The sequence below is a fragment of the Corvus cornix genome, chromosome Z, assembly GCF_000738735.6.
Source record: "Corvus cornix cornix isolate S_Up_H32 chromosome Z, ASM73873v5, whole genome shotgun sequence".
NCBI lineage: Eukaryota > Metazoa > Chordata > Aves > Passeriformes > Corvidae > Corvus > Corvus cornix.
This window is the reverse complement of record NC_046357.1, coordinates 21,423,568-21,439,820: the sequence shown is the minus strand read 5'-3', so window position 1 is coordinate 21,439,820 and position 16,253 is coordinate 21,423,568. Positions and strand designations below refer to the sequence as shown.

Genomic DNA, 16,253 nt, shown 5'->3' with positions numbered 1-16,253 from the left:
ATGGGAGCATGGGCTAGTGTCAGGTTCAGCAGTGCTTGGGGAATGGTTGGCCTTGAGGATCTTAGAGGGCTCTTCCAGTCTAAAGGATTCTGTGATTCTATGAATCAGGAGGGAAACTTCATGCTCCAGCAGCTAGGATGCTCCAGTGCAGGTCCTCTGCTACAAACAATGTCCATGGGAAAAGCAAATCCCTTCCCTCCATGTTCCCTCCTGCAACTTTGCTAATTGTTCATGAAGAGTCACTAAGTGGTAAGTCATCCTGGAACCACCAATACCCAAGCCAGCACATCCAAAGGACTTGCCCCAGCTTTTCCTGTATGAGTTCTGTGACTGATCTTGTCAACAGAAGCACTGAAGTCTACAGAAGAGCAAAGATGCATTTTTTTTTATTTTATGGGGTATGAAGCAAACACAAGAGTAAGAAAAATTATATTTGGAGCAATAAGGTAAGCATTTTTCTTGGAACTACATAGTGCATATACTATTTTTTAGACTGAGCACCAGTTATAACAGAATTGTCTTTGTTCACTGGCGAGCTCTCTTACGGATCCTTCACTTTGCTTAATCTGTTCTGCTTTTTAATTTTTGAAGGCAAATTTTTAGGAGGTTGGTTCTTTCATGTGCTATGGCTAGGCCAGGTATTGGTTTGTACAGGAACATTTATTTAACATTATTTAAGGTGGAGGTGAGCTGGGTTGAGTGGCGGCTCTAACTACAGAAGAGGCTTTTTTTTTCTCCTTTAATGGTCATATTTATTTTATGTTAGATCTCTGGGAGCTGTCTCAAAATTATTAGTCCCACTGAAAACTATACATTTTATCTCTCTTAATGAAAATTTTTATAGAACTCTATAGGTATCAGGCTGCTGGGCTACCACTGATAGCTTCAGTTAGTGCTTTTATTGTCTGCTGCTCCCTTGCAGGAGACACTTGATTTGTCTTGCCTGTTTTCAAGAATTATTAGTACTGGCTATAGTTACTCAAATTCTTTGATTAGCTAGAGACTTAAAAAAGCTGTTTATACTCTATTTTTTATGGAAGGGCTTCAACTCTAGAAATTGCTTTACTAATTGATTTCAGGATGGATTTTCTTGTGGCTGAGGAATTAATGCTTGCAGTGGCACTTACATGACAAATCCTTTCCAATAGCCATATTGTGCCTGGGCTTCACTTTTGTTTTTAGGAAAACAAATGTGTTGGGCATAACTAACTGCAGTTGGGGTTTTTCTTCACATATATGACTCTAGCATTATTTTGCAGTAGTTTTTGCAGTAACTTTCTATTGCTGCTATTCAAATATTTCTCTAACGCTGGACTGTGCATGAGCTAAATTAAACTGTGCATGAATAGGCTCTTCTAGTTTCTATGTGCTTCATATTTCATTGACTGCTGTAGAAGGTCTTCAGGCAGTTGTGTGTTACCTCTTGTGTTGTTCTGCCTTTCTTTGGCTCTCTACAGCAGCAGCAACAGGGGGATGTCCCTGATCTTGCAGTTTGTAGTGACCATGAGAGACTGTTTCACTTGCTAGCATTGGTTTGCTAAAGTCATGGCTCAAAGGGTGTCTTGGCAGACAGAGGACGAAGTAGGACCTAAATTTTTCCAGAGTTCCTGGAATGGCCTCACCTGTTTAACAGAAACCAATCTGAACATAAACAACACCATGTTTTTTGTCTCCCAGGATGAATTCAATCTTGGATGCTGCTCCTAGGGGACATTTAGAGGGGCAGGCAGATGCTGCTGCTGCTGGATTTTTGGTGATAAAGGCACAAATAATTCCATGAGCAGCACACAGGCTCACCTTTTAAAAAAGTGGGGTTTGGAGCTGGGATCCCACCTGCTCAAAAATGCTCACATGCATCTGCAAAACAGCCCTACATCACGAGGCAGAGAGGACAGTGTGAGTGTTTGTGGTTGCACAGTCCCTTTGGATTTTAAATCTTCACATCCTTTGGGTCTGTGATTTCAAACTGACTACATACAACAACTTTAGATTGAGGAAGCCTTTCTGTCAGGCTTCCTTCACAGAGGTTTTGGAAAAGGTTCCTGAGAAAATCCTCCTTGGAGCAGTTGGAACTTCCCTGTTGTAAGGGCTTGGAGGAGGCATAAAGTGGCAGTGGAAACCTTTCACTTGTTAATTTCTCATGGTTGAATGGACAGTATCTGCCCCTCTAGGAAAGGGAGAGAAAAAACTGCCACCAGCAGTAAACATTTATCCCATTCTTTACATGAAGTTTTCCTGTTTCCCACTGGATGTGTGTAGGGATTCAGACTTGCTATCCTGCAATCAGCAGGAGAAAGAAACCTTCTATTTGTAAGACAGAAAATTATTCCAGGAGAAGAAGAATGTTTGATCGCTGCTAGCTAGTCACTCTTCTAGTCTGATTAAAGCATATGTATTCATTGCCTTGGCACTTAATGAGGAGCCAGGAGATGGCACTGAAAGTGCTACAGGATGTGCTCTGTAAGAGTATTTACCTGTGCGTGTTGTAGCTGTAAAGTGGTATTAAAAGGATTAGATACTGATGGCACACAAGAAAGGAAGAGAACAGTCTGTTTATTTCACTTTCAAATATACATTTTCTTAATTTGAAGTGCAGCTCTTGACTTAGTTCTTACATTATTTATTATTATTAGACACCAATGCCTTCTCAGCATATTTATTTTGTTAAATTACACCTCTGAAATTAAATGCCTCTCATCAGCTTTAATGTTCTTCTGCCTATTCTTATAATTATCATTGATAAGAGGTGACTTTCAAGTTAACAGCCAGTGGATTGATAAGGCAGCTGTTATTATGTTACCTGAGTGCTTTTTGGAAAGCTTAGCTCAAGGGCAAACCATGATTTCTCCAGTGTGGAATGCTGAATCCCCAGCCTGCAGATGGCTGGCAAAAGTGGTCTTTGTGGCTGTGCTGTGCCTGGGTGACGTTTGACAAGCTGCCCCCAAATTGCACAGTTGTGTGTACCTGAAATCAGTGAGCGTGGCGGCTCTTGGGGGTGCACAGGGGGGTGCCCCCAGTGCTTATTTTTGAGCTGTCAGAAGGTTTCTGCTCCTTTCGCTTCTGCTCTTCCCTCCTGCTCTCCGAGGCCCTTCTCTTCATCTTCAGGTAGTAGATCCGGTTGGCTTCTGGGTGGGTGACTTTGCAGAGGGGCATTCTGTAGATGGCCGGGTTTTCTGAGCTGATCAGCAGGAAGAGGAGCGCAGAGAGGCAGAAAGGCCAGGTGCAGACTGGCAGCCCGAGCTGGGAGGGGACAGAACAGACAGAGGGGTGCACTTTGGTACCGCTTTTTGGTCTCTCTGCTTACATCTGCCTGCGGCTAAATTCTTGCGTTTGGGACGCTGGGAGGGTCTGTGTTTTCCCTGAAGGCACAGTGGCTACCACGTGTCAGTTCAGCTGCCCACACAGAGGTCTGTAGCTCACCTGGGGTGTGTTGGGGCTGCACAAAGCATCTGACACTGCAGACCTCAGCCCTGTAAGAGGTGCAGCTTCAATTTTGGTGCTGAATGGAACCTGGCACCAATGCTGAAGCAACTGAATCAGGCTTCAGAGCTCTGGTGACTGCAATGAAAGCCAAGACACCCAGCTCACACGCAGATACTTGAATTCTCTAATAAAAGAGCCAAATTCTACCCTCTCTGCTCTGTGAAATGTCATGTATTGAGGGTATTATTCATGAATATTCACTCTGCCCAATGATTATATGTCACTGGCATCACATCCAACCCTCAGCCCTCTCTGTTCCCCCACCTCTTGATCTGAATTGAGGTCTGCCAAAAGCAAGATCGCAGGGATAAAAAGTGGATGTCCTTCCTGATGCCTCCCAAAAGCAGGTGTGCTTAAAGCAGCCCATATGCAGGGACCTACACGGTACTGAGAGGGTGCCAGATGAAAACATTTAGTGCATGGAGCTGCTAGTTCTAATCCTTTTTTTCTTTTAAGTTAGAAAATCAATTTAATTATAATATGGTTTTGTTTTAATCTCTCAGATCTTAAAGAAGAAACAAAGCCTGGCATTTCTGTCTTCACTCCTTTCTTGATTTGTCCAAATATAATAACTTTGTACTTAAGAGAACAGTCTCCCCCTCATTTTAGTTCTCATACCCAGTTCAAACTTCAGTAATATCTGTGGGCAGGGTTGGAGAAAGACTTTGAAAGAAGAAAATGAAAATTTAGATCATTTGGAATTGCTGAAAGATAATTTTCAACTAAGTATTTAATCTCAAACCGTATGCTGTTGCTGTAACTCACATATACATGCACAACCCTGTTGCGGATAATATGCTCCAAAGGTCTTTGAAATCTTATTATCAGATATAAAGTCTTGAGGGACACAATTGAGAGTTTGCACAGCTGGCTGCAGCATTCTCATTTCAGTGTTGTCAAAGATGACATGAAGAATTTTGAGGCATTTCCTTAACATTATATCGGAATGAATCAAAATGCAGTTAAAACAAATAAATAAAAGAAACCAAGTAAAACACAAAACCCCATACTTACCACAGAAAGGGCATTAGCAAGAGCTGCTCCGGAGTAGGCACAAAATAAAGCTGAGAAGAGAAGACCAAAGAGAGCTCAGGATGAAAAAAATGTTGCTCAATTCTCCAAAGAAAATATAAAAAATAGCTACATTGTCCAAATGCACAGCAAAATATCTTCCCAGCTACCTGGTGTGAGGCTCACTGCTAGAATTCAACAATTAGTTGAAATGTCCCAAGAGAAAATGGCCTCAAGATGCACCAGGGGAGGTTTATGTTGAATATTAGGGAAAAATTTATTCACACAAAGGGTTGTCCAGGCCTGGCTGGACCTGCCCAGGGCAGTGGTGAAGTTCCCATCTTTGGAGGGCTTAGCAGCTGTGTGGACGTGGCACCTGGGGACATAGGTTAGTGGTGGCCTTGGCGGGGCTGGAGGCATGGTTGGACTTGATGATTTTAGAGGTATTTTCCAACCCAAATGATTCTGTGGCTACATTTCACCCTCTCTGCTCTGTAGAGATGGGTGGGAAATGAAGAACATGGTTTTGTCAAGAGCAAGTGATGGTGGCATTTCTCTAATCTTTAATTTCTATTTCTATTATTTGGCATGACCTGACCCACATGCAGTGGGAATTGCAGAAATTCTTCAGTAGAACTGGACTTTCAGAAATTCTCTGTCCTATGGCTTCACACCACAGCCAGTTAGCAGGGGGACTCCTTGCCCCTGGATGCCAGGGATGGCTGAACAGGAGGCGAGGTCAGGTACCCAAAGACTAAGTCAGAGAAGGAAAAGCTACTGAGAAATCCAGAAACTGTCCTCAGGACACTGAGATAAAGATAACTGGAGCCTGGGTAAATCTTCACAGGAATGTCTTAAATGGCAAATTTCTTGTCTTAAACTCTTCCCATAGTGCCTGGTTTGGGCTCCTGTTGGAGGTGGGGTTGTCAGGTGGGTGGATTTTAAACTGGCCTGATGCAACAGCTCTCTTCTTATGACCCACTTCCTCCAGTGATACATATAATTATGAAAAGGCTGCTTCTGTGAAACTGTTGAGTTGCTAATTTGTTAAACATGCTCATGGATTAGCTTGTGTTCATCTCACAATCAGTGCTTCCACCCTTTCTAGATGTTTCCATGCTATCAGGCTCTAACACTCTTCTCTCTGTACTCGCACAGTCAAGCCCAACGCTGATGCCACCAGAGAAACAACTCTTGCACAGTACCTGCTCTTGGGATAGACAGAGCGATGGTTGACTAAACCTGCACTCCTCATAAGCTGCCTGGCTGCACAAATTTTTGCCTTCCCGTTATGTAAGGGATACTCACCACAGGCAAGTGACAGTAAATGGGTCTGCCAGGTCAGGGCGTAGAACATGCCCCCGACGGCGATGCAGGCCAGGGCGCAGTTGTAGTTGTGTAAGCCAAGGTAGATGCTGTCAAACGGGGATGCAATGCTCAGGGCTGCGAGACAAAGGGCAAGGCTGTGAGGTCAGGCGTGAGAGGTACCTGCAGGAGGAGTCTGTCATCTCTTCCTCATAACATCAATGTGTTTATCTGTGCTCACACATGCACATGAGCACAGGAGGTTGAAGGAGGCTCATTATTTTGGAGCTCTGATAATGTCCCTGCAGTGGAATTTGGCCCAGTCTCAAAGGTTTCATTCAGACAGAACTTTCTGTGTATTCACCGAGTGTGATGTATCCACACACACAGGTGGAGGATCCACCCAGAATCCAGGCAGGACCTGGGTGTCCTCCTTGCAGAAAGCTGTACTCACACACTTGTTTAAACCTCATACATACCCTGATTTTGAATATCAGAGGCACAACTTCATGCCTTTGTGGGAACAAGCAGAGTTTTCCGTCTCTTCCTAGTGACCTTTGTGAGGTATGGTCTAGTTACTGGAGGTGGTCACTTCATCTGTGCAGTGGAAATTCTCCACAGGGATGGGAGCTGAGGGTCTGCTTCAAATCTGACCTCTCAGAAACTTCTGCAGGATTTCTTATGGGATTCAGGAGTAACAGCGAAAAGGAGAGTTCAACATGTAGTGCCCCGGCCACCTTCCTGACAGTTGTAAGATTAATGCATTTCCTGCTATATTGTCCTCATCTGTTCTCTGTTTTATTACCATACTTGTCCCCAGAAACTTCCCCCTGACCTTTCCCTTCTAGACTGAATGTCACACCTCTACAAGACCTGCCATATGCTCTTAGTCATACAAATTGTGGACAGTCTTGTTTAAAAACACAAATACAAGACAGCTCACATCTTGTAAAGAGTGCTTCAGAGCACAGAGCACTTGTTGGATCACTGCCTTTTCCAAGGAGTCAGACTACACTTATTCCATCATCTGTTCTTATTAAAATCAGCCACTTAAGTGGCATTAATGTTTTCATTAATGGTTTCATTAATGTTTTCAGACCTCTAGGGTCTGATTCAAGTCTCTTAATATTGTTTCTCTCTGGTTAGTGGAGAGACAGGATATTTTTAGTGGCCTTCATTTAGGTATTTTGAGAAATCCACAGCAGGATTGAGCAAACTGCATCCCAGAAAAGTCTTTCTTTTCCTTGGCTGATTAGTTCTGAGGCAGACCTTTGCTTGTGGTGGTAATTTAAATAATTGTGGTGGCAAGAGATCACTTCTGAAACTCTTTCTCTATGTTTTCCTGTGATCTCTATGGGATTCATCACACCCAGTGGCTGAAGGGTTAAGCAAGGTGGAACAAGCCACTTTCCTGAGAGACAAATCTAATAACAAATGCAAAGTTTAAAGAAAACCTGCTTCTGTTCTTGCCTTCACTGTGCTGCGTGACCTTTAGAAAGAGCTTTCAAATTTAGAGAGTTTGAAAAATGACAGTCTTGTCCCAGCTACTGCCAAGACTGTAAAGTCTGAGCAGAATCTGGCTTGGCTCAAGATACCTTAGCTGCAAAAATGATTTGGTCAGTATTTCTTACCTGCAAACATCCCCACAGCTGATCCAATTGCAGCATGTAAACAAATCAGTGGGGAGGAGATGAGCAGAGCCACAAGGAAAATGCCTCCAGTCCAGGGGTTTCCACAACCATACACTTGACCAACACCAACTGGGATGGATTGTAAAAGCTGCAGCAGGTGGCAGAAAAGGGCTTGTTATTGTCTGTCTGTGCCCTGAGGGACACAGCAGTTTTTTGTCCAGGCTATTGGCTGAAAAGGGAAGGAAGGAACCCTGGCTCTGAGTTGGACTCTGGGTAAAGTCATAGAGTTATAGAATGGTTTAGGTTAGAAGGGACCTTAGAGATCATCTCATTCCACCCCCTGCCATGGGCAGGGACACCTTCCACTAGACCAGGTGCCTCCAAGCTCCCTCCAACCTGGGCTTGGACACTTCCAGGGATCCAGGGGCAGCCACAGCTTTTCTGGGAAACCTGTGCCAGGGCCTCACCACCCCCAGAGGGAAGAGTTTTTTCCTAATATCTAATCTAAACTTACTCTCTTTGAAATTGAAGCCAATTCTCCTTGGAGGGAATGGCTTCAAATGTCCCTCCAGGCTCTTGTAAATAGTCTCCCTCCGTCTTTCCTATACAATCTCTCCTGGTATTGGAAGGCCTTAGTTAGGTCACTCCAAAGCCTTCTCTTTTTCCAGGCAGAATAAACCCAATTCCCTCAGCCTTTTCTTATACAAGATATGCTCCAGCCCTCTGATCACCTTGGTGCCTCCTCTGGACTGGCTGCAGCAGCTCCAGGTCCTTGTGCTGTTGTTCCCCAGGGCTGGGGCAGCTCTGCAGGTGGGGTCTCCCCTGAGCGGGGCAGAGGGGCAGAATCCCCCCTCCCCTGCTGCCCACGCTGGGGATCAGCCCAGGGCACGGGGGGTTCAGGGGCAGGGCAGGTCCAGCTCTCCCCCACGGCACCCCCAGGTCCTTCTCCTGGGGCTGCTCCCTCTGCTTATCCCAGCCTGGATTGATCCTGGGTGTTACCCTGACCCAGGTGCAGCTCCAGCACTTGGCCTTGTTAAACCTCAGAGGTTCCCATGGGCCACTTCCCCAGCCTGTCCAGGTCCCTCTGGATGTCACTTCATCCTCCAGGTGTCAGCTGCACCTCTCAGCCTGGTGTCATCTGCAAATTTGCTGAGGGTGCCCTTGATGCCTTTGTGTCATTAATGAAGATATTCAATAACACTGGTGCCCATATGGAGCCCTGAGGGGCACCACCTGTCCCTGATGTCCACTGAGACTCTGAGCCACTGACCACAACCCTCTGGATCAGTTACCCTTGTTCTCCTTTGGGAAGGTGACCCTCCAGAGAGCTAGACCTAGACATGAGGGGATTGGGTATAAATGAGTTTCTGGCACTTTGAAATCCTGATGTTTCCTCTGAATTTTCATATTGCCACTGACTGTGCTGCTGATGCTTCTTCAACCATATCTGGACAGCAGGAGGGCATATCCAGATGTGTTCTGGATGTATACTCAAGACTCGTTTTGGGACAACCCAAGTTTGATTGGAATGAGAGGCTAAGGTTTTCTGTTCCCTAAGGCTCCACCAACTTTTCTGCTGGATCAACAAGGGATTCTGTGGCACTGCTCTCTTTGCACAGAACCAAGCCATGTATTTCTGTGAGTTGCTCCTGACACCTTCTGACCCACGGGAAAGTGTCATCCAGAGGTGAACGCCTTCCTGCTCACTTTTTCAGTGAAATACCATAAACTTGTAGGTGTGAAGCTTACCAGTGGCACGTTGATGGCAGACCAGGTGATATTGGGCACTGCAGCTACAGGCTTGATGAGGGTTGTGGGGAAGAAGGGGTTGTAGTGTCCTGTGGCTGCCAGGTACAGGGTCACCACAATGTTGAAGGGCAGAGTGAGAACAGGAAGGTCCCATTTGCTGAAGATGGATCCCAGAGCACTGGACAGGACTGGGCTGAGAACAGGAGAAGAAATACAATTGTAATTTGTTCATCTCAATTTATAGTGGTGAAACATGGTCACAAAATGGTAATTTTGGCAATTAAAAGCCAATACTGTTCCTTTTAGCAACTCCAGGTGGTGAATCCCTTAATATGCATGAAACAAAGCGTTATAGAAAGCTGTTCATCTTTCTGAAAAAAATACTCTCACATCCATGCATGCATCCAATACAATGTTTGAGCATGGACAGAGACAGGCAATCTGACTTCCTATTCAGCTGAAAATTTGAACAAGAAACAGAAAAGGAGATTTTGGGAATGTCACGTGAAGAACTGTGGAGAACTTTAGATGGTCTAAAAAAGCTGCTGTCTTGAGGAGGCAAGAGGGAGTTGGAAATTACCCAATTTGCCTTTTTTGTTTGTTTGTTTGTTTGTTTGTTTTGTTTTTTTTTTTAAACAGTTTGAAAGGTATCAGGGGATGGCTCTGGAAGAGAAATAGAGCAGAAGAGGTGATCAAAGGGGATGGAAAATCTTCCATTAAGAAGGGTGGAAATATTTACTATGTTAGACACTAATTTTGGGGACTATGAGGCCCAACAGAGTATAAGATGGAGCCACCACTGTAGCAGAGCTGGGAAGGGTGTTGGTACCAAACATCACTCAGACCTTGACTATGTCATTTTGTGCTGCCCAGGCACCATCCAAAATCATACAGCATTTCCTGAAAACTGAGACTTGCTTTTAAAAAGCTTGATTGAATATTTTTAGCATCTAAAGTACTTGGGGTGACACTCAACCTAGAGTCAGAACACAAAAACCATGTAAACCTTGAAATACCATGACCTTTTCCAAAGTTCTTGTCTGTAGAACCTGGGGTAGAAACTTTGCCTGACCTTCTTGGGGCATTTCCACACTGCCTGATTTCCACTTGAAGTGTGTGTCCTACATGGAGGACTTTATGGGAGCATGTTGGCAAGGTGATATCTGATTTTCTTGGGGCCCAGAAAGCTCAAGGAAGAGAAGAACTGGCCAGTCCTTGGTGGAAATGACCTGTGTTCTCCTTCCAGCTGAGCTCTTCCAAAAGAGGTGAGCTAAATAGCTCTTACGGTCAGCTCCAAGTGGCAGTGAACATTACAGTTTATAAAAAATCAATTTAAAGACTTTAATTTTTCAAGGAGCTGCATGTGAGCCCTAGAAGGTCATTAAGCTGGTTATAATAAAAAAACACCCCACCCAAATTATTTGACATTTCAAAAGCAACATCTTGTGTCCTGCTGTATAGATACTATCAGTGGGAAAAATGCTTTGTTCTCCCTGTGTAATCTCAGATGAAGCCTATTCTTTTTTTGACAAGTTTGGTTCCCAATGGGGTTTACAGATTTCCTTGCTTGCAGCTGCAGGGAAAAAAAAAAATCAGTACTTCAGTGAAAATGGTGTCCTAATTTCTGTGCTGAAATACAAAGCTTCTGTCACTTACACATCTTGTCAGGAAAAAAGGAAACAGTTAAATAAATGCTGACTTCTAAAGCTGAAATTCAAAGTATCAGTTAAAAAATCACTGAAGTGTCTGATTTTAAAATATTTCAGCTCTACCCTCAAGTCTTGTGAACTAAACAATGAAGAAAATTTTAAACAAAAAGCCTCAAGGAATTCTGGCAGATAAGACAATCCAAACATTCTCGCAACATGTCCTGGGTTTTGAGAGATTGTTACAAGATGACCTTTGCTGAGAATGACTAAAGAAATGAAATATAAAACAAATCTGATCTTAAAAGCAGTGAAAATCCAATAATGGCTTGCATCTTACTGCTTACAGTTATTAAAATGTTACTATTAAATTAATTTCAGTTAAGGCTGTTAAATAGATTCTGCAGTGCTGTTCTGATCCATATTTAAAAATGGCAAAATTTAATCCTGGAAGGACATAGCCTGTCCTTTGGAGCTACTTGGAGGAATTAAATTTGCTCATGACCGGCTGCATATCTGAGAAGGGGAATATTGAATTCAGGATGAGCACAGGGTTGATTTAGGGCCTGGATGAGGAAGAAGCATTGTGGTGTTGGGTGCAATGACCTCCAACCCGCGTATGTTGTGCTTCTGAGGGCCATTTTCAGAGGACTGGGGTGGGGCTGCTTTGCCTGTTTGCTATAATCAGTGTTTCTGTGCCCTCAACTCCTACCACAGCCCCCACGAGCTCTGTGTGTTGACGAACACAACTCTCCAGTGCCATCAAGCCTGGAGTTACTGGTGTAGGGCAGAGGGGGCCTCAGTGTGTCTGAGCTGTTTGTAGCCAGACCCATCCTTTGAGAACTAGGAGGAGCAGTGGCACTTACCAGGCCATTGATATCACTGCCACGGGGGAGAGAAGCCACCAGTAGTAATCCCCTTTGTCAGAGTAGACGGCCATGAGCAGCCCCACCAGGATCCCGTTGTAGCCGTGCAGCCCGGCTGCGATGGATGACCTGTGATGGAAGCAATTGCAAGGTAGAAAGCTCTGCTGAGGGTGGCCCATCACTGGGACCCACTGAAATGCAATTTTAAGTGTCCTGCCCCTGGTGAAGGGATGAAAAAACAGTGCGATTACTGATGTACTGCCTTGCAGTGGTGTGTGGAAGGGGAAGATTTGGGGACTGCTGGATGATGATGGTCTAGGGGCGTCCTTGTGGCTCAAAGGACCTGCACGGTTGTGACAATGGCTATCAAAGAGAGAGAACTGTCTGTTTTCAGGAAGACAGACAGACACAGGGACAGGCCAGCTCTTCTTGAGCCACAGCTCTGCCTTCACCTGAGTCTTCTAACAAGAATCAGTGACCCATCAGTGGGCTCCAGATATCACAGCCATCAATTTTTGTTAAGTGCACGAAGACACAAGGTGCCACCTACCTGTCCTGACTGAGGGCCAGCGCAGTTAAGGTGGACACAGTGGTACCAGTGCAGCCTGTGAGCATCCACCAGGGGTTCTGGACGAAAAGTCCCACTAAAATGATCAGCCCGCTGAAAGGGTTGTTGACAAACATCACCTGAGAGGTCCCTCGCAAGATCCAGTCCACCAGCTGAACCATTAAGGGCTTGTCTGGAGGACATAAAAGGAAAACACTGTTAAAAAGGCATCATTTTAGCAAAGAACAACCTCTGCAGCCCCTTTCTGGGCACAGAGCAGAGGTGATGTGTTAACAGTTCTATAAAACAAGGCTCTGATTAGTTGTTGTCTCATATTTTCTATCTGGCACTTGAGAATTAATAGGGATGGACTGGGCACTGCTGTAAAATTCATGGAGGGACAGAAAAACAGGTGATTTATTTGTGGTGGTCAGACAACAGTCAAAGGATTACTTTCATGGTAGATCACTTTAGGTTCTGCTATAAATCTAATAAGGAGACAGATTCTTTTTGGTGTATAATTCAAATACAGAGAAGAACTCTGAAACTACTTTGTACATATATAGGAAAATAAGAAAAGGAAAAAATTTTGCTGTTTTAGGAAGAAGATCAGCAACCCTGAACATGGAGGTATGGTGGATATAGGAGATGGGGTCAAAAGTGTCTAAGAAGTATTTCAGGAGCTAAAGAACCTAAATTAGAAAACAGTAATTATAGCTTGGACTGTACTCAGGGCAAAGAGGCATTTCCAGAGGACAAAGAGTTATTGCTCTTTAGAGAAGGTTATTGAACCTGGGCAGAGCAAACAGACACCAAGCACAGATACCTCAGGTGAGTGCAGGGGGAAGATGGGATGAGGCCACTGCAATAACTTTTTGAAGCTGGTTCTCCTTCTGCAAATTGACTTGAATTTTTCTTCTGCCTCTCCTCAGGGAAAACTGCAACCATTTCTGAACCACTGTCTGTTATTAAAGGATGGTACAAAGAGAATGGACGGGAAAGGGGAGCTGCTTGCATGTGCAAGATATTCAGATGTTCGTGCAATGTGCATATGCAACTTTTATCTTCTTCAAGATTTGAAATTAATTGTGTTAATTAGATTGTTCATTAGATGCAGCATAAGGTACAAGGGTTCTTTCTGAATATGGGCAATGACTTATTCCTAAGAACTCCTTCCAGGCAGCATTAAGGAGGAGGAACGAGGAGGAGGAGGATGAGGAAGGGGCTCCTTAGAGTAAAATGACCAGGCTTGTCTGAATTAATTTTATTTAGTATTTGGTGTTGAGGTATTATTATTTATATATTTATTAGTATTTGGTGCTGATGCAACAGGCATCAGCAATACACTTAGTTTCAGACACAAGTATTATCTGCAAAAACTCAAATATAACCAGAGGACAGTGGCCAAAGCTTTCCAGAACATGGAGTAAGAAAAGCTGTCTACAAAGCACGGACGACTGGAGTAAAGAGAAAGGAGGAGATATTCTCCTGTGTCTGGGGATCACACTGGCCTGGAGCTGTACTGCTAACAACCCTAGCCTTGACAGAGGGCCCACAGCCTTACACAGCCTCTCAAACCCTCGCTGCCAGTAATTGGACTGTCTGCTCATGCATTGTTCCTGTGTGGACAGTGAACCTTTGAGATCAGTCTTGGCATCTGTTTTATGGCTTTGTAACACCCGCAGTGCTTATTACTCCCCCAAGGCTGGGAACTCAAGAGTCTCTGCCTCTATCAGGAGGCAATTCCCCATCATCAGCCCACATGTGGATGAGAGGCAGTGGCTGATCCAAGGCAGTTACAGATGAGATTCATCCCCCACTTCTGATGTGTGATTCTGGGCATCGCCATGTGACGTGATAATAATGACATGTAACTGATTAAGTGTGAAAGACATCCTAGGACTGTGTCAAATTTTGCATGCAGCCATGGTGATGACCAGAGGGTGCAGTGAGGTATTCTTTCTGAGAGTGAGATAATTAAAAGGCCAGAGTTTGCAATGAGCTTGGACCATGGTCTGCCTCAGGGGTTGAAACACGCTTCACTGGGAGTACTGTTGGAAATATGGATATCCCCAGCCAGAGACCTCCAAACACCTCCTTCTGCTTACTTTTCATCCACTCTCCATATTCCTTCATTTCTCCTGTGAGATACCCAAAGCCATGGTGGATCCAGTTTCCACCTCTCCACGGCAGGTCCTGGGCTCTTGGCACCTCCTTCTCGTAGAGCTCCCTCTCACTGTGATGTTCAGTCACAACGATCTCACCGAGGTCCATCCTCTTTTGGGTGATGGTAAAGGATGACTGTAAATCACAGAGACAAAGTCTTAGAAAAGCCTTTTGGGTTGGGGCCTGACAACCTTGTGAACCCAGTGATATGTTTTATCAAAGATGAGATGTTTATGGAGAAGGGATCTGACAGATCCACAGCTGGGAGTGGTGTGTGCTGCAGTGGTGATGGGGACCAGGCAGTACCCTGCTGCTGCCAAGGAGCTGCAGGGGGAAAGAGGGATGTGGCATGGGTGCCTTGCAGCACCCCACCCTCACTCCAGCTCCTGATACAGCCCGTGGCAAGCTGCTGGTTGGACAAGGGACCTGACATCTGCCAAAAAACTGAGTAGTACCTGTGTGATGACCATGCTTGCCTGAGTGTACCTACATTGGCAGGTGCTGAGAAGGGAGCCTGCTGATACCTGTCCAGCAGTGAGCTGGAGGGAAGCAATGCAAATTGCCAGGACAGCAGCAAAGAGTAGGGGACAAGAAAGTACAAGAGGAGAGACTGAACTGTGTGTCCTTTTTAATGTTTTGAATTGGTGCTTTTGTATATCACCGGAAACCTGTGATGCTCCTCATTCCACATCTGCCTTTGATAGACCATCAAGAGCAGCCTGGGGTAGCATCAAAGCTTTGCACAGAAATCAGCATCCACATGTGGCTTTTGACAAAGGTAAGAACACTGGCTCAGGGCTGCGTGCTCCTTAGTTAGCAGGTGAATATTCAGCAGGAGTACGGGTTTATTAATCTTCCAATTATACTTGCAGGGCCTTGCTCATTAAAAAGTCTATTACCACATAAACCCTAAAGAGAAAATACACAAATACACTGCACTGCAGCCTGGTGAGATACACTGCAGGTCACACCATCAAAATTTCATCCCCGCTGCCTGAGGGAGCCTGGCATCAGCTGTGTGTTTTGCTCTGGTGATTTTGATATAGTGTGGCTGGGTTTCTTCTAGGTGTTGCCCCAAAGTGGGCTGTGCTGTGAAGGGCTTGCCCCCTGTTTAGTGGAATATAGGCACCATCTTCTGGTGGGAGCCTGTTTTTGGGTAGCTCAGACAGGCTGGCTCTCAGCGTTGGAGCCTGCAGCAGCAGCAGGAAGGGATGCTTGGCTGCAGGAAAGGCTGCTTTGCAGAGAGGGACACTGATGGGCAGATGGCAAAAGTATCGGTGGCCCTGGATGCTCTCAGAAGAAGGTCCTTGAGCACCAAAAGCTGCTTTCCTTCCGCCCCTGGTAGCACGATGCTGAGCGCAGCCCTGCACACGCGTTGCGCGGCGCCTGTTCCCCAATGCTCTGGCTCTCTCTGCCGGCAGCTCGTCCCCATGGCAGCGAGAGCCTTTGGGATGTCCTTCAGCATCGACGTCAGCCTGAGGAGGGCTGCACCGGCAAGAGAGGCTGTGTGGAACCGTATTAACAAAACCCAAGCATCACTCATTTGTTTGAGCCTAAGGGAGGAGGATTATAGAAGATAGAAAATGGTCTAAAACAACAGCAACAACTTGTGGTTATGCAAGGAATAGACACCTACAAACCTTGAATCAGATAATCAGGGAATGGTTTGGGTTGGAAGCAACCTAAAAGCCCATCTCATTCCACCCCCTACCATGGGCAGGTGTCCTTCCACTATCCCAGGTTGCTCCAACCTGGCCTTGGACACTTCCAGGGATGGGGAAGCCAGGGCTTCTCTGGGCAACCTTTGCCACAGTCTCACAGCCAAGACTTTCTTCGTTATATCTAACCT

At 45.2% G+C, this 16,253-nt stretch overlaps 1 protein-coding gene across 1 annotated transcript; it reads right to left on the bottom strand.

Moving 5' to 3' along the window:
- Window positions 1-2,561: 2,561 nt before the first annotated feature.
- On the bottom strand, window positions 2,562-14,512 carry LOC104695723 (urea transporter 2-like). The gene is made up of 8 exons (XM_019291964.3): window positions 14,347-14,512; window positions 12,242-12,431; window positions 11,692-11,820; window positions 9,180-9,372; window positions 7,431-7,578; window positions 5,803-5,937; window positions 4,498-4,547; window positions 2,562-3,240 (listed from the first exon to the last, which is right to left on the bottom strand). Exons 1-8 carry the CDS (start codon window positions 14,510-14,512, stop codon window positions 2,971-2,973), a joined length of 1,281 nt encoding a protein of 426 aa, XP_019147509.3. The 3' UTR covers window positions 2,562-2,970.
- Window positions 14,513-16,253: the final 1,741 nt, after the last annotated feature.

What these genes read in the sequence shown, in the direction of transcription:
- LOC104695723 (XM_019291964.3), bottom strand. Translation starts at nt 14,512, where the DNA reads ATGGACCTCGGTGAGATCGTTGTGACTGAACATCACAGTGAGAGGGAG. An exon ending in AGCTGTGGGGATGTTTGCAG is followed by an intron (nt 5,938 to 7,430) that starts GTAAGAAATACT and finishes TTTGTCTCGCAG; the next exon opens with CCCTGAGCATTGCATCCCCG. An exon ending in TTTACTGTCACTTGCCTGTG is followed by an intron (nt 4,548 to 5,802) that starts GTGAGTATCCCT and finishes TTCTCTTCTCAG; the next exon opens with CTTTATTTTGTGCCTACTCC.